This window comes from Eretmochelys imbricata, unplaced genomic scaffold (assembly GCF_965152235.1).
Source record: "Eretmochelys imbricata isolate rEreImb1 unplaced genomic scaffold, rEreImb1.hap1 Scaffold_40, whole genome shotgun sequence".
Lineage (NCBI taxonomy): Eukaryota > Metazoa > Chordata > Testudines > Cheloniidae > Eretmochelys > Eretmochelys imbricata.
In genome coordinates, this window is record NW_027554352.1 from 28798 (window position 1) to 54090 (window position 25293).

Sequence of the window (25293 nt, forward strand, 5' to 3'; positions counted from 1 at the left end):
TGAGGCCAGCCCTGCCAGCCAGGGGACAGCGCCCCACCAAGGCTGGTATTGACTGCCAGGGGGAGAGCGCCCCCCGCTGAGTCCCCAACCCCGCGCCCCACAGCACCCCCTAGGGCTGGGGAGCACCTGATCCAGATCTTGCCCCCATCCAGGGTGTAGTAGGAGCCACAGGGGCTGGGCCGGGCTGTGGTGCGGATGGAGGCGGCATCCGAGCCACTGGACGGCTCCGTCAGACAGAAAGCAGCAATGGTCTCTCCTGGGGAGGTGAGGTGGGGGGGTGAGGTTACACGCTGGGGGGCGATGCCCTTATGGAGCCCCTCCCACCCATTAGGCCACTCTCCCTTTTGTTAGGCCCAACCTGCCCATGCTCCCCAAATCCTCCTCTAGCTTGCTCCCATACCCCCCCGCTACCGCCACCCCCTCCTCCCTGCCTCGCCAATCCTCCCGTACCCCCCGCTACCGCCACTCCTCCTCCCTGCCTCGCCAATCCTCCCGTACCCCCCGCTACCGCCACCCCTCCTCCCCTGCCTCGCCAATCCTCCCGTACCCCCCCGCTACCGCCACCCCTCCTCCCTGCCTCGCCAATCCTCCCGTACCCCCCGCTATCCCAACCCCTCCTCCCTGCCTCGCCAATCCTCCCGTACCCCCCCGCTATCCCAACCCCTCCTCCCTGCCTCGCCAATCCTCCCGTACCCCCCGCTATCCCAACCCCTCCTCCCTGCCTCGCCAATCCTCCCGTACCCCCCGCTACCGCCACCCCTCCTCCCTGCCTCGCCAATCCTCCCGTACCCCCCCGCTATCCCAACCCCTCCTCCCTGCCTCGCCAATCCTCCCGTACCCCCCGCTATCCCCGCCCCTCCTCCCTGCCTCGCCAATCCTCCCGTACCCCCCCGCTACCGCCACCCCTCCTCCCTGCCTCGCCAATCCTCCCGTACCCCCCCGCTACCGCCACCCCTCCTCCCTGCCTCGCCAATCCTCCCGTACCCCCCCGCTACCGCCACCCCTCCTCCCTGCCTCGCCAATCCTCCCGTACCCCCCCGCTACCCGCCACCCCTCCTCCCTGCCTCGCCAATCCTCCCGTACCCCCCCGCTACCGCCACCCCTCCTCCCTGCCTCGCCAATCCTCCCGTACCCCCCGCTACCGCCACCCCTCCTCCCTGCCTCGCCAATCCTCCCGTACCCCCCGCTACCCGCCACTCCTCCTCCCTGCCTCGCCAATCCTCCCGTACCCCCCGCTACCGCCACTCCTCCTCCCTGCCTCGCCAATCCTCCCGTACCCCCCCCCGCTACCCCGCCACTCCTCCTCCCTGCCTCGCCAACCCTCCCGTACCCCCCCGCTACCCGCCACCCCTCCTCCCTGCCTCGCCAATCCTCCCGTACCCCCCCGCTACCGCCACCCCTCCTCCCAGCCTCGCCAATCCTCCCGTACCCCCCGCTATCCCAACCCCTCCTCCCTGCCTCGCCAATCCTCCCGTACCCCCCGCTATCCCCGCCCCTCCTCCCTGCCTCGCCAATCCTCCCGTACCCCCCGCTATCCCCGCCCCTCCTCCCTGCCTCGCCAATCCTCCCGTACCCCCCGCTATCCCCGCCCCTCCTCCCTGCCTCGCCAATCCTCCCGTACCCCCCACTATCCCAACCCCTCCTCCCTGCCTCGCCAATCCTCCCGTACCCCCCTGCTACCGCCACCCCTCCTCCCTGCCTCGCCAATCCTCCCGTACCCCCCGCTATCCCCGCCCCCTCCTCCCTGCCTCGCCAATCCTCCCGTACCCCCCCGCTATCCCCGCCCCTCCTCCCTGCCTCGCCAATCCTCCCGTACCCCCCACTATCCCAACCCCTCCTCCCTGCCTCGCCAATCCTCCCGTACCCCCCTGCTACCGCCACCCCCTCCTCCCTGCCTCGCCAATCCTCCCGTACCCCCCCCGCTACCGCCACCCCCTCCTCCCTGCCTCGCCAATCCTCCCGTACCCCCCCGCTACCCGCCACCCCTCCTCCCTGCCTCGCCAATCCTCCCGTACCCCCCCGCTACCGCCACCCCCTCCTCCCTGCCCTCGCCAATCCTCCCGTACCCCCCGCTACCGCCACCCCTCCTCCCCTGCCTCGCCAATCCTCCCGTACCCCCCGCTACCGCCCCCCCTCCTCCCTGCCTCGCCAATCCTCCCGTACCCCCCCGCTACCGCCACCCCTCCTCCCTGCCTCGCCAATCCTCCCGTACCCCCCGCTACAGCCACCCCTCCTCCCTGCCTCGCCAATCCTCCCGTACCCCCCCGCTATCCCAACCCCTCCTCCCTGCCTCGCCAATCCTCCCGTAGCCCCCGCTATCCCAACCCCTCCTCCCTGCCTCGCCAATCCTCCCGTACCCCCCGCTATCCCAACCCCTCCTCCCTGCCTCGCCAATCCTCCCGTAGCCCCCGCTATCCCAACCCCTCCTCCCTGCCTCGCCAATCCTCCCGTAGCCCCCGCTATCCCAACCCCTCCTCCCTGCCTCGCCAATCCTCCCGTAGCCCCCGCTATCCCAACCCCTCCTCCCTGCCTCGTCAATCCTCCCGTACCCCCCGCTATCCCCGCCCACCCTTCCCAGCCCCCACACCCCTGTCTTTTCCCCGCCCCACACCCCTATCACTCCCCCTTAAACCCCCCTCAGCGCCCCTCACCTGTGGCCAGCTGTGGCAGGTATTTCTGCTTCTGCTGGGGCGTCCCATAGAGCAGCAACCCCTTGAAGCCGATAGACTGATGGGCCCCCAGCGTGATCCCCACGCCCAGGTCATGCAGCCCCACAATCTCCACCAGCCGGGCATACTGTGGGGAAAGGGGTGAGCGCAGGGCTGGCCAGCCGCCCCCTTGGGGGAGGCACGGACCTTCCCCACTAAGGGGCGGCGGCTGGGTCAGGGGAATGGGGAAGGGGGGGGGCGTGTCTCACCTGGGTGTTGCTCAGCCCTAGCCCCCCCAGCTCGGGGGGGATCTGCAGCCCAAAGGCCCCCAGCTCCTTCAACCCCTGCATGGTCCGGTCCTCCACCCGCTCCAGCGAGTCGTTTGCCACCGGGTTGTTCACCTCCTGGGGCGGGAGGGGAGGAGAGAGGGGGAGTCCAAGGGAGGGATCCTCATCCAGGCTGCTGCCCACCCACCTGCACCCCCCCACACACAGTGCCCTCCAGACTCAGCCCTGCCTGCTCTCACACCAGCCTTTCAGCCTGCCCCCACAAACGCAGCCCTGCCCCACCCCACTGCTTTTCTGCCAACCTTCCAGCTCAGCTCCCTGCAAACTCAGCCCCTTCCCCTCACTCATGTTTCCCCCCAGCCCCCCCAAACACAACACAAGCCCCTCCCCATGTCTCCCCCAGCCCAGCCCCCAACTCAACCCCTTCCCCATATTCCAGGTCTTCCATTTCAGCCCCCACAAACTCAACCCCAGCCACCCCCCAAACTCATCCCCCCTTCACCTGGAAGAAACGGCTAACGGGTCCAACGAGCTCCTTCAGGAACTGGGCCTGCTCCTCGGTCAGCACTGAAGGAGGGAGCGGGTTGGGGAGTCAGGCAGTGAGTGATGGGGGGGACCTATGGAATTGGGGGGGTTGCCAGCTCCCTGCCCCCAACTTCCCTCTCCTCCCCCTTGGAGTCACCCCCCAAGCCAATGAGGCAGCCCCTGCAGCCCCGCTTCCTCCCAGCCCCCCAGGACTTGCCCCCCAGTTCCCCTTTACCTGTGGGGTAGGGGAACACCTGCTCCGTGCTCATCCGACCCTGGAACATCCCCACAGCGAAAGACTTTGACTCCTGGGGTCGGGGGACAGAGTGAGGGCAGGGGCAATCAGGGTCTTGTCCCTCCCCTTTGGGACCCCCCAAATCCCCCTTGAACCAGGGGAAAAATGGGGGGCCAACCCTCCCATGCACCAGCAAGCCCTGCCAATTGCTCTCCAACCAGAGAGGCCCCCCCCCGCCCCCACATCAGACCTCGGCGATACTCCTCTAACTTGGGACGGGGGTTGGGAACCAAGCCCCCCCCCCCCCCCAATCCCCCTCGAATGGGGGTGGGGAATGAGGTCAAAGGAGAGAGCAGATCCACAACCCCCCGCCCCCCCTTACCACCCCCGGGATCCTGAGGGTTAATAACGGGGTTTTGCGGTGCGACAGACATACCTCCAGGACGGACTTGGCCTTGGAGACGGTCTGGGAAGCCGTCCCTGCTCCAGCCTTATCCAGCACAGCCTGTGAGTGAGACAGCGAGTGTCAGTGAGGGGCACCGGCAGGGCTGGGGGGGCCAGGGGGGCAGGGCTGGGCTGCGGGTTGGGAGTGAGGGGCACCGGCAGAGCTGTGTGGGGGGCAGGGCTGGGCTGGCAGAGGGCTGCGGGTCAGGAGTGAGGGGCACCGGCAGGGCTGGGGGGCAGGGCTAGGCTAGCAGGCGGCTGCGGGTCGGGAGTACGGGGCACCGGCAGAGCTGGGGGGGCAGGGGGCTGCGGGTCAGGAGTGAGGGGCACCGGCAGGGCTGGGGGGGCAGGGCTGGGCTAGCAGGGGGCTGCGGGTCAGGAGTGAGGGGCACTGGCAGAGCTGGGGGGGGCAGGGCTGGGCTAGCAGGGGGCTGCGGGTCAGGAGCAAGGGGCACCGGCAGGGCTGGGGGGCAGGGCTGGGCTAGCAGGGGGGCTGTGGGTTGGGAGTGAGGGGCACCGGCAGAGCTGGGGGGGGCAGGGCTGGGCTGGCAGGGGGCTGCGGGTCAGGAGTGAGGGGCACCGGCAGAGCTGGGGGGGGCAGGGCTGGGCTGGCAGGGGGCTGCGGGTCAGGAGTGAGGGGCACCGGCAGGGCTGGGGGGGCAGAGCTGGGCTGGCAGGGGGCTGTGGGTTGGGAGTGAGGGGCACCGGCAGAGCTGGGGGGGGCAGGGCTGGGCTGGCAGGGGGCTGCGGGTCAGGAGTGAGGGGCACCGGCAGGGCTGGGGGGCAGGGCTGGGCTAGCAGGGGGCTGCGGGTCGGGAGTGAGGGGCACCGGCAGAGCTGGGGGGGCAGGGCTGGGCTAGCAGGGGGCTGCGGGTCGGGAGTGAGGGGCACCGGCAGGGCTGGGGGGCAGGGCTGGGCTAGCAGGGGGCTGCGGGTCGGGAGTGAGGGGCACCGGCAGAGCTGGGGGGGCAGGGCTGGGCTGGCAGGGGGCTGCGGGTCAGGAGTGAGGGGCACCGGCAGGGCTGGGGGGGCAGGGCTGGGCTGGCAGGGGGCTGCGGGTCAGGAGTGAGGGGCACCGGCAGGGCTGGGGGGGCAGGGCTGGGCTGGCAGGGGGCTGCGGGTCAGGAGTGAGGGGCACCGGCAGGGCTGGGGGGGCAGAGCTGGGCTGGCAGGGGGCTGTGGGTTGGGAGTGAGGGGCACCGGCAGAGCTCGGGGGGGCAGGGCTGGGCTGGCAGGGGGCTGCGGGTCAGGAGTGAGGGGCACCGGCAGGGCTGGGGGGCAGAGCTGGGCTGGCAGGGGGCTGTGGGTTGGGAGTGAGGGGCACCGGCAGGGCTGGGGGGGGCAGGGCTGGGCTGGCAGGGGGCTGTGGGTCGGGAGTGAGGGGCACCGGCAGGGCTGGGGGTGGGGGGGCAGGGCTGGGCTGGCAGGGGGCTGTGGGTTGGGAGTGAGGGGCACCGGCAGAGCTGTGTGGGGGGCAGGGCTGGGCTGGCAGGGGGCTGCGGGTCGGGAGTGAGGGGCACCGGCAGAGCTGGGGGGGCAGGGCTGGGCTGGCAGGGGGCTGCGGGTCGGGAGTGAGGGGCACCGGCAGAGCTGGGGGGGCAGGGGGCTGCGGGTCAGGAGTGAGGGGCACCGGCAGGGCTGGGGGGCAGGGCTGGGCTAGCAGGGGCTGCGGGTCGGGAGTGAGGGGGCACCGGCAGAGCTGGGGGGCAGGGCTGAGCTAAAGGGGGCTGTGGGTCGGGAGTGAGGGGCACCGGCAGAGCTGGGGGGGCAGGGCTGGGCTGGCAGGGGGCTGCGGGTCGGGAGTGAGGGGCACCGGCAGGGCTGGGGGGGCAGGGCTGGGCTAGCAGGGGGCTGCGGGTCGGGAGTGAGGGGCACCGGCAGGGCTGGGGGGCAGGGCTGGGCTAGCAGGGGGCTGCGGGTCGGGAGTGAGGGGCACCGGCAGAGCTGGGGGGGCAGGGGGCTGCGGGTCAGGAGTGAGGGGCACCGGCAGAGCTGGGGGGCAGGGCTGGGCTAGCAGGGGGCTGCGGGTCGGGAGTGAGGGGCACCGGCAGAGCTGGGGGGCAGGGCTGAGCTAAAGGGGGCTGTGGGTCGGGAGTGAGGGGCACCGGCAGAGCTGGGGGGGCAGGGCTGGGCTGGCAGGGGGCTGCGGGTCGGGAGTGAGGGGCACCGGCAGGGCTGGGGGGGCAGGGCTGGGCTAGCAGGGGGCTGCGGGTCGGGAGTGAGGGGCACCGGCAGGGCTGGGGGGCAGGGCTGGGCTAGCAGGGGGCTGTGGGTCGGGAGTGAGGGGCACCGGCAGAGCTGGGGGGGGCAGGGCTGGGCTGGCAGGGGGCTGCGGGTCAGGAGTGAGGGGCACCGGCAGGGCTGGGGGGGCAGGGCTGGGCTGGCAGGGGGCTGCGGGTCGGGAGTGAGGGGCACTGGCAGAGCTGGGGGGGGGGCAGGGCTGGGCTGGCAGGGGGCTGCGGGTCAGGAGTGAGGGGCACCGGCAGGGCTGGGGGGGCAGAGCTGGGGGTGGCAGGGGGCTGCGGGTCAGGAGTGAGGGGCACCGGCAGAGCTGGGGGGGCAGGGGGCTGCGGGTCAGGAGTGAGGGGCACCGGCAGAGCTGGGGGGGCAGGGCTGGGCTAGCAGGGGGCTGCGGGTCAGGAGTGAGGGGCACCGGCAGGGCTGGGGGGCAGGGCTGAGCTAAAGGGGGCTGTGGGTTGGGAGTGAGGGACACCGGCAGAGCTTGGGGGCAGGGCTGAGCTAAAGGGGGCTGTGGGTTGGGAGTGAGGGGCACCGGCAGGGCTGGGGGGCAGGGCTGAGCTAAAGGGGGCTGTGGGTTGGGAGTGAGGGGGCACCGGCAGAGCTGGGGGGCAGGGCTGAGCTAAAGGGGGCTGTGGGTCGGGAGTGAGGGGCACCGGCAGAGCTGTAGGGGGGCAGGGCTGGGCTGGCAGGGGGCTGTGGGTCGGGAGTGAGGGGCACCGGCAGAGCTGTAGGGGGGCAGGGCTGGGCTGGCAGGGGGCTGTGGGTTGGGAGTGAGGGGCACTGGCAGAGCTGGGGGGCAGGGCTGAGCTAAAGGGGGCTGTGGGTCGGGAGTGAGGGGCACCGGCAGGGCTGGGGGGGCAGGGCTGGGCTAGCAGGGGGCTGTGGGTCAGGAGTGAGGGGCACCGGCAGGGCTGGGGGGCAGGGCTGGGCTAGCAGGGGGGCTGCGGGTCGGGAGTGAGGGGCACCGGCAGAGCTGGGGGGCAGGGCTGAGCTAAAGGGGGCTGTGGGTCGGGAGTGAGGGGCACCAGGGCTGGGATACCTTCCGTACCCCTTCTCCAGTATTGTTCTCCAGGGGACCAGGCCAGATGTTTACGCCTCCCCTGGACAGCCCCCCCTGCCCCCCCCCCGGCCCCAGCTGTCACTTTTCCTCTAAATACTTGTGTCCCGTGACTCATCCCAGAACAACAAAACCTTTCGCCCAGATTCACTGGCACAGACCAGATTCCAGGTAACGGGCAGGGTTTAAACAGGAATGCGGCCACCTCTGGGGCAGGGTGGCCGGTGATCCGGGGCCCCCTCGCCCGGCCCCGAGATGCGGCCACCTCTGGGGCGGGGTGGCCGGTTAACAGCCTCACCGGGATTTCGGGGCAGGACAGGAGAGATTGATGGTGACGGTGGGGACCCCCACGGGCTTACCTCGGCAGCATGGGTGCTGTACAGACAGGGGTTCAGGGGGGTGGGGTACGTCGTGGCCAGGGCCCCCCCGGAGCTAGGAAGAGACAGGAACAGGTCAGCGGTGAGGCCCCTATGGGGACAGAGGAAGGGAGGGGCAACCCCTTCCCCCGCAGCTCCCCCATTTCTGACCTCCCCTATGGAGTCACCCCCCCCCCCAGCTAATCCAGGTCACCTCCTCCTCTCCCCTCCCCCACTCTCACAAAATGCCCCCCAATTCCCCTTCCCCACCCACCTCCTACTCCTGCCCCTCTGCAGCTCCCCCTCCCCTGTCCCCCAGCTCCCCCCACCCTTACAATGCCCCCCCAATACCCCAGGTCTCTCTCTCTCCCCTCCCCTCCCCCCCCCCTCACCCGCGGGGGGGCTGGCGCAGGAGTCGCAGGCAGAGCCCGGGGGCCGCTCTCGCTCCCTGCATGGCGACGGGCCGTCTGGCCGCCCCTCCCCGCAAGGTCACCGGGGCCCCGGCCGGCCCCGCCCCCCCACCCATGGGTGGGGGGACGGGCCTGCCTGGGGAGGGGAATCCTGGGAAACGCCATTCGGGTGGGGGGGAGTGATGTAATCAGGGACACGTCACCACCACCCCCCCCCCGATTCCCCCTACAGTCTATTTCCCCCACTGCTCGCAGTCCCCCCACCCCACCCAGGGATCCCCCCTACAGTCTATTCCCCCCCTGGCTCACAGCCCCCCCCACCCCGCTCACAGTCCCCCACCCAGGGATCCCCCCAGTCTATTCCCCCCCCACCGTTCACCGCCCCCCCCACCCAGGGATCCCCCCCAGTCTATTCCCTCCCCGGCTCACAGCCCCCCCCCCCAGGATCCCTCTCTAGAGTCTATTTCTCCCCCCCCCCGGGGCTCTCACGCCCAGCTCACTCATAACCATTCCCCCCTCCAGCCTTCCTTGTCTTGCATGCAAATTTTATGTAAAATGCATGCAAATTAGCGCCCTGGGCATGTGATGGGCCAATGGTAGCAGGGCAGTTTGGGGGTCCCCCTGTGGGGTTTGTTTGGGGGGAGAACCTGGCTACTCCCCCCTCCCCCGCATTTCACTGCCCATTGATCTCCATGAGCCAGGGGCCAGGCTGCCCTTAGCCAAAATGGCCGCCCCCTCCCACTGCTCTCAGCGGGCCTGAAGCCAAGCTGCCCTCCCCTAAAATGGCCACCTCCTTCTATTACCCAATGGGGCTGAAGCCAGGCTGCCCTCACCTAAAATGGCCACCTCTTCTCCCATTGCTTTCTTTAGGCCTGAAGGCAGGCTGCTCTCAGCTACTACTATATCACCATGGTAACTGAGCCCCCCCTCATCCCAGCCCCACTGGGAGATATGAGCCCCCAAATGCAGAAAAGCCCCTGAACCCCATAGGTCTACTGGAGTCAGTGGGCCAGAGCCTCAGCTGGGGGGGGACACACATCCCTAGACCCCACTCCCCTCCCAGATCCAGGGAGAACCCAGGAGTCCTGGCTCCCAGCCCCCTCTGCTCTAACCCCCCAGACCCCAGTCCCCTCCCAGAGCCGAGGAGAGAACCCAGGAGTCCTGGCTCCCAGCCCCCCAGCTCTTACCCCCTTGCTCAGATACCAGGGTGAGGGGCAGCAGCTAAGCACCTTAGACCAAGAAGGGCCAGAACTGGACCCCCAACCAACCCAGGAGCCCAGATAGCCCCGCCCATGCGCCCCCATATTTTTTTTGATCCCTTTGCTTTATTTTTATATTTTTATTGTTCTTTTAATACACAAAGAGCTAAAAATAAATACATTATTCAAAATAAGATTCTGCTACCATGCCCCCCACCCCCTCAGCAGTGGAGGGGCACTGCTAAGAGAAATGGGGGACCCCCAGCACCAAGTATGGGGGGTATGTACCCTATGTGTGGAGCTAGAGAAAGGGGGATCCCCAGCCCCATTTAGGGGGGTAGGTAGTGTACGTAGGGGGCTGGAGAAATGGAGGACCCCCCACCCCATTAGTAGGGGTACAGAGCCTATGTGAGGGGCTGGAGAAAAGGGGGGCCCCAGAACCGTTTATGGGGGGGTACATATGCTGTGTGTTGAGGAAAACAGAACTGCCACCCCTTGGGGGTGATCCAAGCCACCTCAGAGCCCCCCAAGCAACAGGGGCGGATCGGGAATATCCCCCCAACTCTCCAACCTAAAGTGGTCTTGGCTTCCCCATCAGAAACGCCCCGCTTTCCACCACCCCCCAGCATCCCAAGATTGACCTCCTGCGTCCAGACCAGAGAGGTCAATATTGGCCGGGGGGAGAGGGGGTGCCCCCCAAATGCAAGAGGGGGAGGAAAGGAAGGACGGAGTCGAGGGAAGCTTGTAGTTGACTGTGCCTGCAGGCAGAGAGGGGTCATAGCTTGCTGGGGGGGGGGGGGAAGGGGGGAGGCGAGGGTAATTGGACCCCCATCTCAATCAGACACCCTGATTATGTGAGTTTGGGGGGCCAGGGAGGATAAAATGGGGTAGGACCTTTCCAAAACTGTGCATTTTTTTTTTTTTTTAATACAAAGAACGTTTATAAAAATGTCTCAAAGAACGTGGTGGTTTTTTTTGTTTTTTAAAAATCGATAATAAAAAAAAAGTTATAAAAAAGGATCTCTTCGGGAGGAAAAAAGATCTGGTCACTTCATCCACACCGGGGGGCGGTACCGAGCGGCGCCGGGGGTTGGGGGGGGGGGGGGGGCGTCAGTACCAACGGGGGGAGGGGTGGTTTGGGACAGTACCCGCCCAAAAACTGGAGAGAAAGCCCCGGCTCGAGCCCCCAGTCCTGGCTTTGCTCCCCAGCGGTGGGTCCCGTGACCCGGTGCCGGGTCTTGTGGCCCCGGAGGGCAACCACCTGACCAGAACTGGCCACTCGTGGGGCCGCTGGCGGCAGGGCATGGGATAGGAAACGGCCGTCAGGTGGCCCGCGGAAACAAAGTCACCGGACCAAGCGCCGGTCACGCGCCATCAAGGCAGCGACAGGACAGGAAGACTGAGTCACGAAGGGCCACAAGTGGCCACGTGACCACGGAAGACTTGGTTGATGGAGCCTGTCTGATGTCAGGGACGTGGTGTGTGTGTGTGTGGGGGGGGGGGTGTCACATGATCACAGGGAATCGGGCACCGGTCTTGGTCACGTGACATCCAGGTGGCCACGAAGTCAGTCACGCGACCCCGGAAGGCTCCGTGGCCGGAGGTCACAGGAGGACATGGTTGCCGCGGGCTGTCACGTGACCACAAATGGCCACGCGGGTGGGTCGCATGACTCCGGAAGGCTCTGTGGCTAGAGGTCAAGGCTGCCTCACGTGACCCCCCCCAAAAGGCTGTGTGGATGGAGATCACGTGACACTGGTTGGTCACATGGCATCCGAAGGCTCCGAGTGGATGGCAGGTCACGTGATCTCAAGGCAACGAGTGATAGCCACGTGGCCAGGAGTTCGGCCAGGTGGCTTCTCAAGGCTCCTTGGCTTGGACGGAGGTCACGGGGCATCAAGGCAACATGGAGGTTGAGGTGCCGACGGGCTGGGTCACATGACACACAGGTGCCGGGGCGGGCCCCGGGGCGTCAGACGGCTCCGGGGGCGGCCAGCAGGTCACATGACGTCGACGAAGAACTCGCTGGGGTTGCCCATGGCCATGTGGAAGGACTGCCGGCTGGCGGTGAGCTCGGGGGGCACCGAGGCCAGGTCGCGGACCGGGGGGGCGCCGGGGGGGCTGCACGGAGGCGGGGCCGGCGCTGGGGGGCCCGGGGGGGCATCATCATCACCATCATGGGGTTGTAGGGCAGGGGCATGCCGGGGGGCCCGTAGGAGTGGAGGGAGTGGTGGGACCGCATGCTGCTCACCAAGCTATGGTGACTGCGCTGAGGAGCCCCGCCCGCCTCGGCCCCGCCCACTGCCGGGGCAGGGCCTCCCCCGCCGGCTCCGCCCCCCCGGCTCCGCCCGCCGCAGGCTGCTGCGGGTCGAGTACTCCGATTCGCTGCCGCTGCCCCGACTTGGAGTCGGGGGCCGCCTTCTCGTCCTTGGCCTTCCCCCGGCCCCCACCGCCCCCGTCGCTCCGGTTGGAGCCGCTGCTCCGGCTCCCTGCAACGAGACCGGGGGGTGGTCAGTGACCTTCAGATCCACAGGGACCACCCCATTACACAGCGAACCCAGGAGTCCTGGCTCCCAGCCCCCCCCGCTCTAACCACCAGACCCCACTCCCCTCCCAGAGCCAGGGAGAGAACCCAGGAGTCCTGCCACCCATCCTCTCCTGCTCTAACCACTAGACCCCACTCCCCTCCCAGAGCCAGGGAGAGAACCCAGGAGTCCTGCCACCCATCCTCTCCTGCTCTAACCACTAGACCCCACTCCCCTCCCAGAGCCAGGGAGAGAACCCAGGAGTCCTGCCACCCATCCTCTCCTGCTCTAACCACTAGACCCCACTCCCTTCCCAGAGCCGGGGAGAGAACCCAGGAGTCCTGCCGCCCATCCCCCCTGCTCTAACCACTAGACGCCACTCCCCTCCCCTCCCGGGGGATGGAACCAGGCGGCCCCCGCGTCGCTCACCCTCGCTGTGCTGGCTCCCGGCACTGCCCATGCCGTAGCTGTAGGAGGAGAGCTCGTGGTAGGGCGGGGGCTGGGGGCTGTAGGGGTGCGGGGCCGGGTACTGGTAGGAGAAGGTGGGCATCAGGGGCCAGGGCGTGGCCCCGGGCAGCGGGAGCGGGGCCAGCGTGTCCTGGTCCGAGGCCCCGCTCGAGCCGTCGTTGTCGTTGAGGGAGAGGTTGGCCATGTCTGGAAGGGAGAAGGGGAGGGTCAGGCGTACAGGTGAGCTGTGTTTAGCCCCCGCTAGGGGGCGCCGGCTCCCACCCGCCCCAGGGCGGGGCCTGGCTGGCTCAGGGGGGGTGGGGGAATGGGGCACAGGGCCCATCCCCTCTAGGGGGCGCTGGCTCCCATCCACCCCAGGGCACCCACTGGCTGACTCAGGGGGGCGGGGAATGGGGCACAGGGCCCATCCCCTCTAGGGGGTGCTGGCTCCCACCCGGCCCCAGGGCACCCACTGGCTGACTCAGGGGGGCGGGGAATGGGGCACGGGGCCTGTCCACTCTAGGGGGTGCCGGCTCCCACCCGGCCCCAGGGCACCCACTGGCTGACTCAGGGGGGCGGGGAATGGGGCACGGGGCCTGTCCACTCTAGGGGGTGCCGGTTCCCACCCGGCCCCAGGGCACCCACTGGCTGACTCAGGAGGGCAGGGAATGGGGCACTGGGCCTGTCCCCTCTAGGGGGCGCCGGCTCCCACCCGGTCCCACGGCACCCACTGGCTGACTCAGGAGGGCGGGGAATGGGGCACGGGGCCTGTCCCCTCTAGGGGGTGCCGGTTCCCACCCGGCCCCAGGGCACCCACTGGCTGACTCAGGAGGGCAGGGAATGGGGCACGGGGCCTGTCCCCTCTAGGGGGCGCCGGCTCCCACCCGGCCCCAGGGCACCCACTGGCTGACTCAGGAGGGCAGGGAATGGGGCACGGGGCCTGTCCCCCTCTAGGGGGCGCCGGCTCCCACCCGGCCCCAGGGCACCCACTGGCTGACTCAGGAGGGCGGGGAATGGGGCACGGGGCCTGTCCCCTCTAGGGGGCGCCAGCTCAAATCCGGCCCCAGGCTTGTGGTCTGACTGGCCTGTTGGGCAAGGAGCTTACAGAAGAACCCAGGAGTCCTGGCTCCCCCGCTTCCCTCCCCAGCCCCGAGCCCACCGGCTTGGGGGGAGATGATCAGGGTGGGGGTGAGTCAGCCCAGAGGGGTGCAGGGATCGACCGATCCCCGGTCGGGAAAGACGGGGGGGTGGGGTGGGGATCCCCTCGTTTGAGACACCCCCAGCCTGGCGCCAGCTCTTGCAACGGGCATCCCCCCCCATGGCCGCCGATCGGGCCTGGCCCCTGTTCCCCAGCAGAGCCCCCCGCAGCCTGGAGCTCCGGCTCAGTGCCCCGGGGGCGGGGGGGCCCGGGGGGGGCGGGTGGGGGGCGCTCACAGTTCTCGCAGCCGCGCAGGTCCCCAAAGACATAGTAGCATTGCTCGGAGAACGTGATCTTGTTCACCGTGTGCCGGATGAAGCCGGCTTTCAGCAGGTTGCTGGCGTATTTCCGCGCCTCCCGCCGGTCCTGGAAGCCCTCGACGTGGTGATACAGCCAGTCCACCACGTCCGAGCCTGGGGGGAGGGAGCGGGGGGCTCAGCAGGGGGCGCTCTTCCCCGGCAGGCGGGGCTAGCCCCAGGGCGGCACTAGGGGGGCGCTGTGGGGCAGGGAGCGGGGCAAGGGGTGCTCTCCCGTGGCAGGCGGGGCTGGCCCCAGGGCGGCACTGTGGGGCTGGGTGCGGGGGCGCTCTCCCCTTGCAGGCCGGGCTGGCCCCAGGGTGGCCCTGTGGGGCAGGGAAGGGGCTCGGTAGGGGGCGCTCTCCCATGGCAGGCAGGACTGGCCCCAGGGCGGCGCTAGGGGGGCGCTGTGGGGCAGGGAGCAGGGCGGGGGGCTCGGCAGGGGGCGCTCTCCCGTGGCAGGCGGGGCTGGCCCCAGGGCGGCGCTAGGGGGTGCTGTAGGGCAGGGAGCTCGGCACGGGGCGCTCTCCCCCGGTAGGCAGGGCTGGCTCCAGGGCGGTGCTGTGGGGCAGGGAGTGGGGTGCGGGGCTCAGCAGGTGGCGTTGGCCCCAGGGCGGCACTAGGGGGCGCTGTGGGGCAGGGGGCTCAGCAGGGGATGCTCTCCCCCAGCAGGCGGGGCTGGTCCGGTCCCAGGGCAGCGCTGTGGGGCTGGGAGCGGGGCAGGGGGCTTGGCAGGGGGCACTCTCCCCTCATAGGCGGGGCTGGCCCAGGCGGCCCTGTGGGACAGGGAGGGGGCTCGGCAGGGGGTGCTCTCCCCTGGCAGGCAGGACTGGCCCCAGGGCGGCGCTAGGGGGCAGGGAGCTCGGCATGGGGCGCTCTCCCCTGGTAGGCAGGGCCGGCCCCCAGGGCGGTGCTGTGGGGCAGGGAGCGGGGTGCGGGGTTTGGCAGGCGGCGCTGGCCCCGGGGCGGCACTAGGGGGCGCTGTGGGGCAGGGGGCTCAGCAGGGGATGCTCTCGACGCTGACCCCTCCGCCGGGCCGAGCGGCGCCCCCCGGTGGCCAAGGCGCCCGGGGCCCCCCGAGACCTACCCAGGAAGGCGTTGGGAATGGTGATTTTCAGCCACATGCGGTCGCGGACCTCCAGCCCCGACTCCGGGGACGCCATGGCCTTGGTGACGGACGCCATGTCCGTGTGGACCGACAGATTGAAGTCGTCGAAGCCTGCGGAGAAAGGAGCCGTGGGACCGCCATGGGGCGGGGACTGGCTGGCTCGGGGGTGGGGGGCAGGGAGTGGGGCCCGGGGCCCGTCCCCTCCAGGGGGTGCCGTTACTCACGCTCGGTCTCGGCGACGGAGCTCCCGGAGGTGATGGTGCTCATGGAGGTGGTCCCGGGGTAGGCGGCGAAGGCGCCGGTCAGGGCGGCCGAGTGGGAGACCCAGGCAGCCGGGTCGATGGGTTGGATGGGCTCATCTGGGGGGGGGGAGGAAAGGGGCGGGAGGAAACGCTGAGTCGGCTCTTGAAAAGCAGCCCCCCCCCCGCACTCACAGCCCCCCCCATCTCATCCCCCAATCCCAGCCTCACCCAATATACCCCCCCCATGTGACGTCTGACTCTCAGAGACAGGGTGCCCCTGGGGAGCCCCCCCTGCTAGCTACAACTCCCTCCCCCAGACACAACCCCACCAACCAGGCAGAGAAGCACCCCACACGTCGATGATTTTCTCTCCTCAGCACCCCCCTTTCAAACACTCCACCACGAAGCACCCCCAAATTCCAGACTTGGAAGGGCGCCAGCCAGTCGCACCCCAAACGACATATCGCCCCAAAATCGCCACCCCACAGAGCTGGGGACCCCACAGATCATGACTGAGAGGTATAAGACACCCCCATACTTCAGAGAGGGCAACCCAATCACCCACAAACTCTGAGCCAAGGGGGAGATGCTGGCGTAAAGAGCCGGCACCTGGCAGCAATGGTTTTGGGGCGTCAGTACTTACTCCTGGGCAGCGTGAAGTACCCCTGTGGGGAAGGGTCCCAGCATTTGGCCACTGTCAGCACGATCGGGCTATAAGAGAAAGGGGGTGGAGGTGAACCCCAACTCCCTCCTGACATTGAGATGTGGCCACCTCTGGGGCGGGGCAGCTGGTTACCCAGGTACCCCTCGCCCGGCGCTGAGATGCAGCCACCTCTGGGGCGGGGCGGCTGTTTAACAGCTTGACAGCGATTTTGGGGAAGGACATGAAGGAATTGGTCCTGACAGTGGGGAGAGGGCCCCGGCCCCAACCCCACCCCCGGGAGCACGGTGCCCCCTAGTGCCGCCCTAGGACCAGACTTAGATCTTCCACCGTCCCAGTTTCCAGGGCTAATGACAGCTCCTGGGGGAATTGTGCGCCACTGCGCAATGCAGAATTTTTGCGGAAATTAACGTTGTGTGCGCCAAATTTCCTTTTCTCCACAGAAATGGGCTGTTTCTCCCTCTGGATCCCTGGGGTGGGGTGCGGGGATCTGGGTAAGGGGGGGGACCTGCGGCTGGGCTCCAGGGAGGGAGGGTGGGGGTACCTGGGCTGGGGAGGGCTTTGGGTATATTGGCTGGGTGTGGGGGCACCACGACTGGGCTCTTGCGAGGACAGGTTTTGGGTGTATTGGTGGGGGGGGCACCATGGCTGGGCTGTGTTGGGGGGGACAGATTTGTGGGTATCTGGCCCCCCGTCTGAGTTCTGGGATGAGGGGAGGGGGCAGAGAAACAGGGGGGTTACTTTAAGTCTCTTCTCCTGGGGGAATTTGTGCATGTGTCTATATCGACAACAGATATTTGGAAATAAATAACCAAAATAATTGAAACTGGCATGATTATGCAGTGTTACTTTGACAAATAAAATTTGCAGAATTTTAAAATATTGTGCGCAGAATTTGCAAATTTTTGGCACAGAATTTGCAAATTTTTTGGCGCAGAATGCCCCCAGGAGAAAAATTACCAGCGAGGGGATCCTAGGTAAGGCCCATCCACCACAAGTGACCTTGCGATCAACTTTAGCCATGGCCCGTGTCTCATTCCGGGGTCCTGGGGCACCCCTCCAACCTCACCCCACCCCCCCAAGAGAGCAGGTGTCCCCCACTCACCCCGGCTTGTGGACGATCTCCCTCAGGACTCTGACGGCATCGTCGTTGCTCATGTTCTCAAAGTTAATGTCGTTCACCTGTGGGGGAAAGTGCAACACAAACTGAGACGACGCCTTCCAAGGCAGGGTGAGCAGCGGACGCCTGGGTTCATTCCACGGTTCTGGGAGAGGAGTGGGGTCTAGTGGGTTAGAGCAGGTGGGGCTGGGAGCCAGGACTCCTGGGTTCTCTCCCCAGCTCTGGGAGGGAAGTGGGGGCTGGTGGGTTAGAGCAGGGGGCTGGGAGCCAGACCCCAATCTTAGTCGGGGGGGACAGGCGGTCTGTGCAGCACATGGTGCGACGGGGGCCCCGCGCAGCACCTGGCCCAACTGGAGGAACCCCCCAATCTCTCAGTGACCGGTGCCCCCAGCTACAGGGGGATCCGGGGGGGTGTCGTACCTGCAGCAGCATGTCCCCTGGCTCAATGCGCCCGTCAGCTGCCACGGCCCCCCCCTTCATGATGGAGCCGATGTAGATGCCTCCGTCCCCCCGCTCGTTGCTCTGCCCCACGATGGAGATGCCCAGGAAGTTGTACTTCTCTGCCGGGGAGAGAGGAGGGGGAGGGCGGGGTCAGCGAAGGAGGCTCCACCTCCTCTTGGAACCTTCCCTTCCCCCCCATCATTACCCCTCACTTAGAATCTTCCATTCTCTCCCCCCTCCCCACTTGGAATCTTCCAGTCTCTTCCCTTCTTTCCCCACCCACTTGGAATCTTCCACTCTTTCCCCCCATTGACCCCACACTCATGGAATCTTCCATTCTCTCCCTTCTCATTTCCCCCCCGCCCCCCCACCAGTTGGCATTTTCCATTCTCTCTTCTCTTCTTTCCCGACCCACTTGGAATCTTCCATTCTCTCCCCCACTTGGAATCTTCTTCCCTTCTTTCCCCACCCGCTTGGAATCTTTCACTCTATCCCCCCATTGACCCCACACTCTTGGAATCTTCCATTGTCTCCCTCCCATCCTGTCCATCTTCCATGCTACCCCCCACCCCCCAACTTGGAATCTTCTATTCTCCCCCCCCACACACACACATACACACAGAGCTCCCTACTTGAAATCTTCCATTCTCTTCCCCACTCCCCACGCACTTGGACTCTTCCATTCTCCCCCACCCCCCACCCCGTTGGTACCTTCCATTTCCCCCACACACAACCAGAGCTTCCTCCAAATCCCCTCCTCCCACCTGGCCCCCACCCCCACAGCCCCCCTCCCCACTTACCCATGTTGAGGGTGACCGTGATGATGTTGAGTGACATGGTAGAGTCGGTGACGCTGCTGAAGGAAGATGTCTGAAACGAAATGGGGGTTGGGGGGTGGAGTCAGTGGGGCAGAGGCAATACAGCCCCCCCCCGCCCCCTGCTTGCTCCCTCCCTCCCTGACACGGGGCCAGGCTCTTACCCGCTCCAGCCGCGGGGGGCGCTGCTTCCGCCGCCTCCGGTGGCGCTTGAGGAGGCGGGAAGCGCTGCTCTGTTCTGTGGAGCTGCTGAACCTGGGGGTGGAGGGGGCGAAAACGGAGGTTATGGCTGGGGCTGCAGGAGGCAGGCTGCCCCGACCCCTCCCCCAGGGGGCATATCCTCCACCCCTCCCTCCCAACATCCTGGGGAACCCATCCTGGGGTTTGTCCCACCCCTGGGGCCCATCTCACCCCAGGGGTCCCCATGGAACTTCTGTCCCCGACTCTCTTTCCCCCACCAGGTTACCCGGCCCCTGGATCCTCTGCCACCACGGGGACCCTCCATTTCCCTGCCCCACAACAGCACACCCCCACTTCGTTATCCTGTCCCCAGATCCCACCACCATGGGGAACCCCCAACTCCCTGCCCCACACCAGCAGCATCCCGCTGGGTTGCCCTGCCCCCAGATCCCACCACCATGGGGAACCCCCACACCAGCACCACCCTGCTGGGTTACCTTACCCCTATATCTTCCCTCCACCAGGGAGACCCCCAACTCCCCTCCCTCCACCAGGGGGACCCTGCGAGTTTACTCTGGTTCCCCCTCAACCAGGGGGACTCCCATGGGGTTTGCTCCTGGATTCCACCCTGGATTTGCCCCTGAATTTAATGCCACCACCACCAGGATCCCCATGGGTTTCTCCTTCATGCCCTCCCCACCCTCCCTACCCCCATTCCCACCTGCTCATGGTGTCGTCGTCATCTGAGTCGCACAGGCTGGTGGTCTCGATCTCACTGGTCAGCAGGGTGGACGAGCTCTCATAGCCGGCCAGGTGTCGTTCCAGCCGTGACTGCCCGTTCGGCCGGTGCCCCGCCTGTGGTGGGGGGAATAGGGCCAGGGTCAGGAGGCTGAGGCGACGGTCGCACTCCCTTCCCAGAGCCGGGGAGAGAACCCAGGAGTCCTGGCTCCCAGCCCGCCCTGCTCTAACCCACCAGCCCCCACTCCCCTCCCAGAGCCGGGGAAAGAACCCAGGAGTCCTGGCTCCCAGCCCCCCCTGCTCTAACCCACCAGCCCCCACTCCCCTCCCAGAGCTGAGGAGAGAACCCAGGAGTCCTGGCTGGTTCGGGGGCCCCTCACCACCGTGCTCCGTGCTCTCCCGGCGCCGTGGCCTCTCCCTCCGCAGCGACACGACCGACTCCGTCTCCGTCTCGTGCTCCAGGTTCTCCCGGCTGCCCGAGATGTTAGGGCTGCAAAGACCCACGGTTGGTTACTGTTGGGGTCCACCGCTGCTGCCCCTCCACCTGAGGAAGATGGCCCCTTCCACCTCCCCTCACCTGCCACCTGTGGACTCTTCCAAAGTCTCCACTGCTCTCCCCCACTTGCGCACGGTCCCTTAAACCTCCCCTGCTTAGTCAGTGGACTCTTCCAATCTGACCTATTGCAATCAAATCTGGGGATTACACAGGATTATGTTCCACCCACCCCCCAACCCATACCGGCCGGTGGACCCTTCCATCCCTCCCCTGTTTTTTGGGAGGTGGACTCTTCCACCCACCCCAATACAGAGGAGTTTCTCCCTCCATCCCTAGTAAGGGCAGGTGGACTGTTCCACCCCTCAATACTGGGGGGGGGTGTGTGTGTAAATCCTCTAATAGTGGCAGGTGAACTCTTCCATCCCCAATGCAGAGGATTTAAAACCCCTCCCCAGTACTCCCAGGTGGACTCTCCCACCTGATGAGTGGCTCCCCCCAATACTGGCAATTGGACTCTTCCACACCCCCCAATGCAGAAGATTACACCCCCCAGTTCTGAGAGGTAGACCCTTCCCCCCCCCCCCATCCCGTACTCACTGGAAGGAGGGGGGCCGGGAGTCCCCGATGCCGCTGGTCCTCTCCACGGGCCGGCAGCGGGGGCAGGGGGGGGCGGCGGGGGCGAGGGCTCCGGTCGGGTCTCTGCGGGAGTCGGCACCGGCTCGGGCTGGGGGGTCTCCGAAGACACCAGCTTGGGGAGGGGATGGGGGGGGGACAAAGGGTGCGTGAGCTGCCTTGGACTGAACCATCCCACGGCCCCTGAACCAGAAACCCCCCCCGCTCCCCCGCTGTCTGATCTGGGCAGGGGGAGGGACCATAGTAGGCTTGGGCAGCCCACTGGTCTGATCCAGGGCAGCAGGCGGGATACCGGGCTAGATGGGCCCATTGGCCTGACCCGGGACAGTGCGGAAGGGGCAAGATACCAGGCTAGATGGGCCCACAGGCCTGATCCGGGATGGTGGGGAAGGGGCAGGAGACCAGGCTAGATGGGCCTCTGGGTCTAACCAGTCGCAGGGATTTCTATGCCCCAATGCAACTTCCTGTAGTCATGAGAACGACCCACACGGCCATACCCAGGAGACGACTCTCCCGTTGAAACAGGGCAGCTTCGCATTGTCGTCTGAAATCTCCTCCTTGACAACCCTACAGCGGAGAGAAATGGAAAGAGGTTAGAGCGGCCATGTGACCAGGCATCCCTCACCCGGCGCTGAGATGCAGCCATCTCTGGGGAAGGGATGGCTGTTTATACAGGGATCCCTCACGCAATGCAGCCGCCTCTGGGGAAGGGGTGGCTGTTTATACGGGGATCCCTCGCCCGGTGCGGAGATGCAGCCACCTCTGGGGTGGGACACAGAAGCCGATTAACAGCCACACAGTGACACCACACAACAATTTAAGGCAGGGACTGTTCTGTTTATACAGCACCTAGCGTGGTGGGATCTCAGTCGAGGCGTGTGGCACTTGAAGCAGAGAAATAATTACACTCGGGTACGAGGAGAGGGATTTTAGGGAGGCCGAATGGAATAAGCCTGGCTGGAAATTCAGCCAGGACGTCGGACTTCAAATCCCTACAAAGATGTTCCAGAGGATCGTTAACAATTTTGAGGGCCGTGGAAAATGCCTGCTTCCTTTGACCAAAGATTTCCCATGCTCGGATGGGTCTGGATATTTTGATCAACCTATATGAGTAGCTCAGATGCAGACTGCCAGAGGCTGGGGTCAGTGTTTTACACAGGAGGAAAGCGAATTTAGAATTTCTCAATGAACTGAACGAAAAAGAGATTGACAATCTCGGTTTTTATTTATTTATTCCGTTAAAAAGAATTTAGCAACTTCTACGGACCAGAAATATTTTCACAATTCTGTGTCTATTTTGACTATTGTCCTTTAAAATCAAATGTCTGTATTTTCAGCGTTATTAGTTACTCATAACTCCAAATGTTTAGAGAATGCTATTTATGAATCACTTCACATCTCTATTGTGTTATTTATATGCTAAAATCTATGCCTGACGATTAATATTCCTATATATATGTGGTATTATTTATAACAAAATCCATGTCGGTTTACAATTAATAATTATTAACCCAATATTTATATCCAGACTTGGAAAAATTAGAGTTTTATGGGTAAATGTCGGTAAACATTGATTTCATCACGGATAATAATCAAAGTTTACAGGTAGGAAACGTAAGAAAAATGATTCTTGAGAACTCATTCGAGTTTCATTTAAGGCTATTTTGACACGTGATGTTGACCATTTGTGTTTTCACGGTTATAAAGCTTTAACTCTTTGAATCTTAACACTCGCGGTCATTAAATAATCAGCGTCTGACCCGCCTGATAATTTCCCACAACCGTGAAAGTTTAAATCCATACAGGTAATAAAAAGCAGACTTAAAACCCACAATTGTGCAAATGTATAACTGATAAAAAATGGGGGGAAAATGCTTCAATCCCATAATTTCAAGCCACTGCGAGAATTTAGATTGATAAACCTGAAAAACGCTATGATCTTTTGCACAACGGTGAAAATTTAAAATTGATCACAATTGAAAAAAATATTCCCACCCGCATAATTTCACGCCGTTGACACACTCCATATTGACAAGCATTAAAAACACTTCAACCCCCTAATTTTGCACGTACTGTGAAAATTTAAAATCGATACAAATCAGGGGGAAAAAACCCCTCTTTCAAACAGAGATATTATCCACCAAAATTATTTTAAGAAGTCTAATTTTGAAAAACCTATTCATACCGTATTTTTGGAAGTAGATAGCTCGCCATCATATCATACGTATCTCCAGGCCGATATGTGCTTAAACCATAAGCCATATTGCATTATTTGTCATTTATGACCGATTTATGCATTCCGTCGTTTATAACCCCAAAGCAGTATGGAGTCAGCCCCACAGCTACATTATTTGTCATTCAAGACAGGCATTTTACCATTCGTTTCTAAAGAGGGCCCTAGCAAATTCGCGGTCCATTTTGGTCAACGTCACCGTCATAGGATTTTAAAAATCGTTAATTTCATTATTTCAGCTTGTTGAATCTGAAGTGTCACAGTGTTGGAATTGCAGGGGTCCTGACCCAAAAAGGAGCTGTGGGGGAGGGGTTGCAAGGTTACGGCTGCTGGCGGTGGCATTGCCTTCAGAGCTGGGCAACCGGAGAGCGGCGGCTGCTGGCCAAGAGCCCAGCTCTGAAGGCAGGGCAGAAGGATGGCATGGTAGGGGATTGCCACCCTTACGTCTGCACTGCTGGGTCCTCCGTCAGCAGCCGCTGCTGTCCGGCCGCCCAGCTCCAAGGGCGGCGCAGAAGTAAAGGTAGCAAAACCAGAACCCCCCTGCCCTAAAATCCCCTCCGCTGCAACTCCCTTTTGGGTCAGGCCTCCCAATTTGAGAAACACTGGTCTCCCCGGTGAAATCTGTGTAGCACAGGGTAAAAGCCCACAAGAGACCAGATTTCACCACCCGTGACGCGCTGTTCGTGGATCGGGTAGGGCCCTGTTTATAAATCAGCGCTGAGCCTGGATATTTAAAACCCCCTGCCGCTTCGTTATGACCCCTACCGATAGATTAATGTCACAATTTTGAATTGCAAATTCCTCTACGCTGGGTTATTTATCCCTTCCTATTGATGGGTGGCCAGTTCTGGCCAGGGATCCTTAGTGTTATTGATACGCTCCCAGCTCTGAAGTATTATGGATCTACGCCACCATCCGGATATCGCCTTCTCGCTCCCAGCTCCGCCACCCGGATGGTCTATCTGCCCCGTACCCACGCGGCAGGGGGGAGTCAATTATTTTTGGTCCGGGTCTGCATTTCTTGGTCAAGGTGTAGTCAAGGCCCCAGAGAAATTTAAAATATCATCATCAGCATCACACTAGGGATCGTAATAAGTAGACCAAAAAGATGTCCGGGTCAGTCCCAGAGCGCTGGGCGGTCCAGATTTGGCCCCCAGCCGGTCTGTTGCCAGCCCCGGCCGCCCGGTGTTATGAACAGGGTGGGGTGGGGAGCTGGACAGGGTGGGGGTGGGGAGCGGCAGGGGTCCTTCCCCATGCTAAGGACACCTGTGGGGGCCAGGGAAACGGGGATCTGCCGGACACCGGGGTCTCCCTGGCGCAGGGGTGGGGGGAGGGGTCTCCTGGAGGCCTGGGTCCCCCTAAGAGGTGGGATGATGGAAGGGCCCGGGTCCCCTGGACTCCTGGGTCCTCCTGAAGAGGGGGGTGGGGCACAGGGTCTCCCGGATACCTGCCCCCCCCGCCCAAAAGGGGATGATGGAGGGCCCCAGGGTCTCCCAGACAAGTGGGTCCCCGCGCAGAAGGGGGACGGAGGAAAGTGTCCCCTGGACGCCTAGGTTCCCTGGGGGGGGAGGAAGAGGAGAAAGGAGGTGGGGTCTCCCGGACGCCTGGGTCCGTCCCGGAAAGCGGATGGGGGGCGGGGTCCACCGGACGCCTGGGTCCCCCCGGAAGAGCGATGGGGGTGGGCTCCCCCAGACGCCTGGGTCTCCCCCGGGGGGGGAAGAGGAGGGAGGGGGTGGGGTCCCCTGGACGCCTGGGTCTCCCCCGGAGGGGAAGAGGAGGGAGGGGGCGGGGTCCCCTGGACGCCTGGGTCCCGCCCGGGGGGGGGGGGGAAGAGGAGGGAGGGGATGGGGTCCCCCGGACGCCTGGGCCCCCCCGGAAGAGGGATGGGGCGTGGGGTCCCCTGGACGCCTGGGTCCCCCCCGGAAGAGGGATGGGGGGCGGGCTCCCCCGGACACCTGGGTCCCCCCCGGGAGGGGAAGAGGAGGGAGAAGGCGGGGTCCCCTGGACGCCTGGGTCCCGCCTGGGGGGGGGGGGAAGAGGAAGGAGGGAATGGGGTCTCCCAGACGCCTGGGTCTCCCCGGAAGAGGGATGGGGCGTGGGGTCCCCTGGACGCCTGGGTCCCCCCGGAAGAGGGATGGGGGGCGGGCTCCCCCGGACGCCTGGGTCCCCCCCGGGGGGGGAAGAGGAGGGAGGGGGCGGGGTCCCCCGGACGCCTGGGTCCCCCCGGAAGGGGGATGGGGCGCGGGGTCCCCCGGGCGGGGGGGAGAGCGAGGAGGGAGGGGGCGGGTCCCCCGGACGCCTGGGTCCCCGGTACCCGAAGTCCTGGTCCATGCTCTTGAAGAAGTACTTGGCGCCGGGCCGGCTCAGCGCCGCCTTGACGTGGCCCAGCGTGATGCGCTCGGCGGGCACCGGGATCTTCACCAGGTAGGGGGTCTCCTCCTCGTCCAGGTGGTAGATCACCTTGGTCTCGCCCGCCCCCCCCCGCGCCGGCCGCCGCCATGGTACGGCCCGGCCCGGCCCGACCCGGCCCAGCGCGCCTGCGCCGCCGCCGCCGCCGCCGGACGGGAACGAATCAATCCCGCGGCGGAAGGGGGCGGGGGGGTGGGAAAGCGCGGCGGCCCCCCGCGCGCGCGCGCGAGCCACCCTCCTAAGTCTGGGACCGTCGCGTCCCTACGCTACGCGGGCCGCCCTGCGTGGCTGCGTCACGGCGCTGCGTGCAAGCGGGTGTGCGCGCGCGGGCGCCGGGGGCCCCCCGCCT

General features: G+C 65.2%; 2 protein-coding genes across 2 annotated transcripts in view; both read right to left on the reverse strand.

The window, feature by feature from the left end:
* The window catches only part of ACADVL (acyl-CoA dehydrogenase very long chain), a 15362-nt gene extending 7003 nt beyond the window's left edge, over positions 1 to 8359 (reverse strand). Inside the window, 8 exon segments of the mRNA XM_077806952.1 lie at positions 127 to 256; positions 2652 to 2796; positions 2918 to 3052; positions 3438 to 3502; positions 3696 to 3768; positions 4132 to 4200; positions 7797 to 7869; positions 8186 to 8359. Of these exon segments, the coding sequence (XP_077663078.1) occupies positions 127 to 256; positions 2652 to 2796; positions 2918 to 3052; positions 3438 to 3502; positions 3696 to 3768; positions 4132 to 4200; positions 7797 to 7869; positions 8186 to 8319 (824 nt within the window). The 5' untranslated portion in view covers positions 8320 to 8359.
* A 2282-nt stretch (positions 8360 to 10641) lies between these two features.
* On the reverse strand, positions 10642 to 25035 carry DVL2 (dishevelled segment polarity protein 2). Its single transcript, XM_077806953.1, is given in 20 exon segments — positions 10642 to 11552; positions 11555 to 11737; positions 11739 to 11798; positions 11800 to 11891; positions 12357 to 12581; positions 13809 to 13985; positions 14956 to 15087; positions 15201 to 15335; positions 15862 to 15929; positions 16985 to 17061; positions 17420 to 17559; positions 18241 to 18310; positions 18420 to 18510; positions 19157 to 19345; positions 19535 to 19663; positions 20267 to 20316; positions 20319 to 20417; positions 20800 to 20869; positions 24850 to 25008; positions 25010 to 25035. Coding segments are annotated over 20 exon segments (2322 nt in total). The 3' UTR covers positions 10642 to 11402.
* Positions 25036 to 25293: the final 258 nt, after the last annotated feature.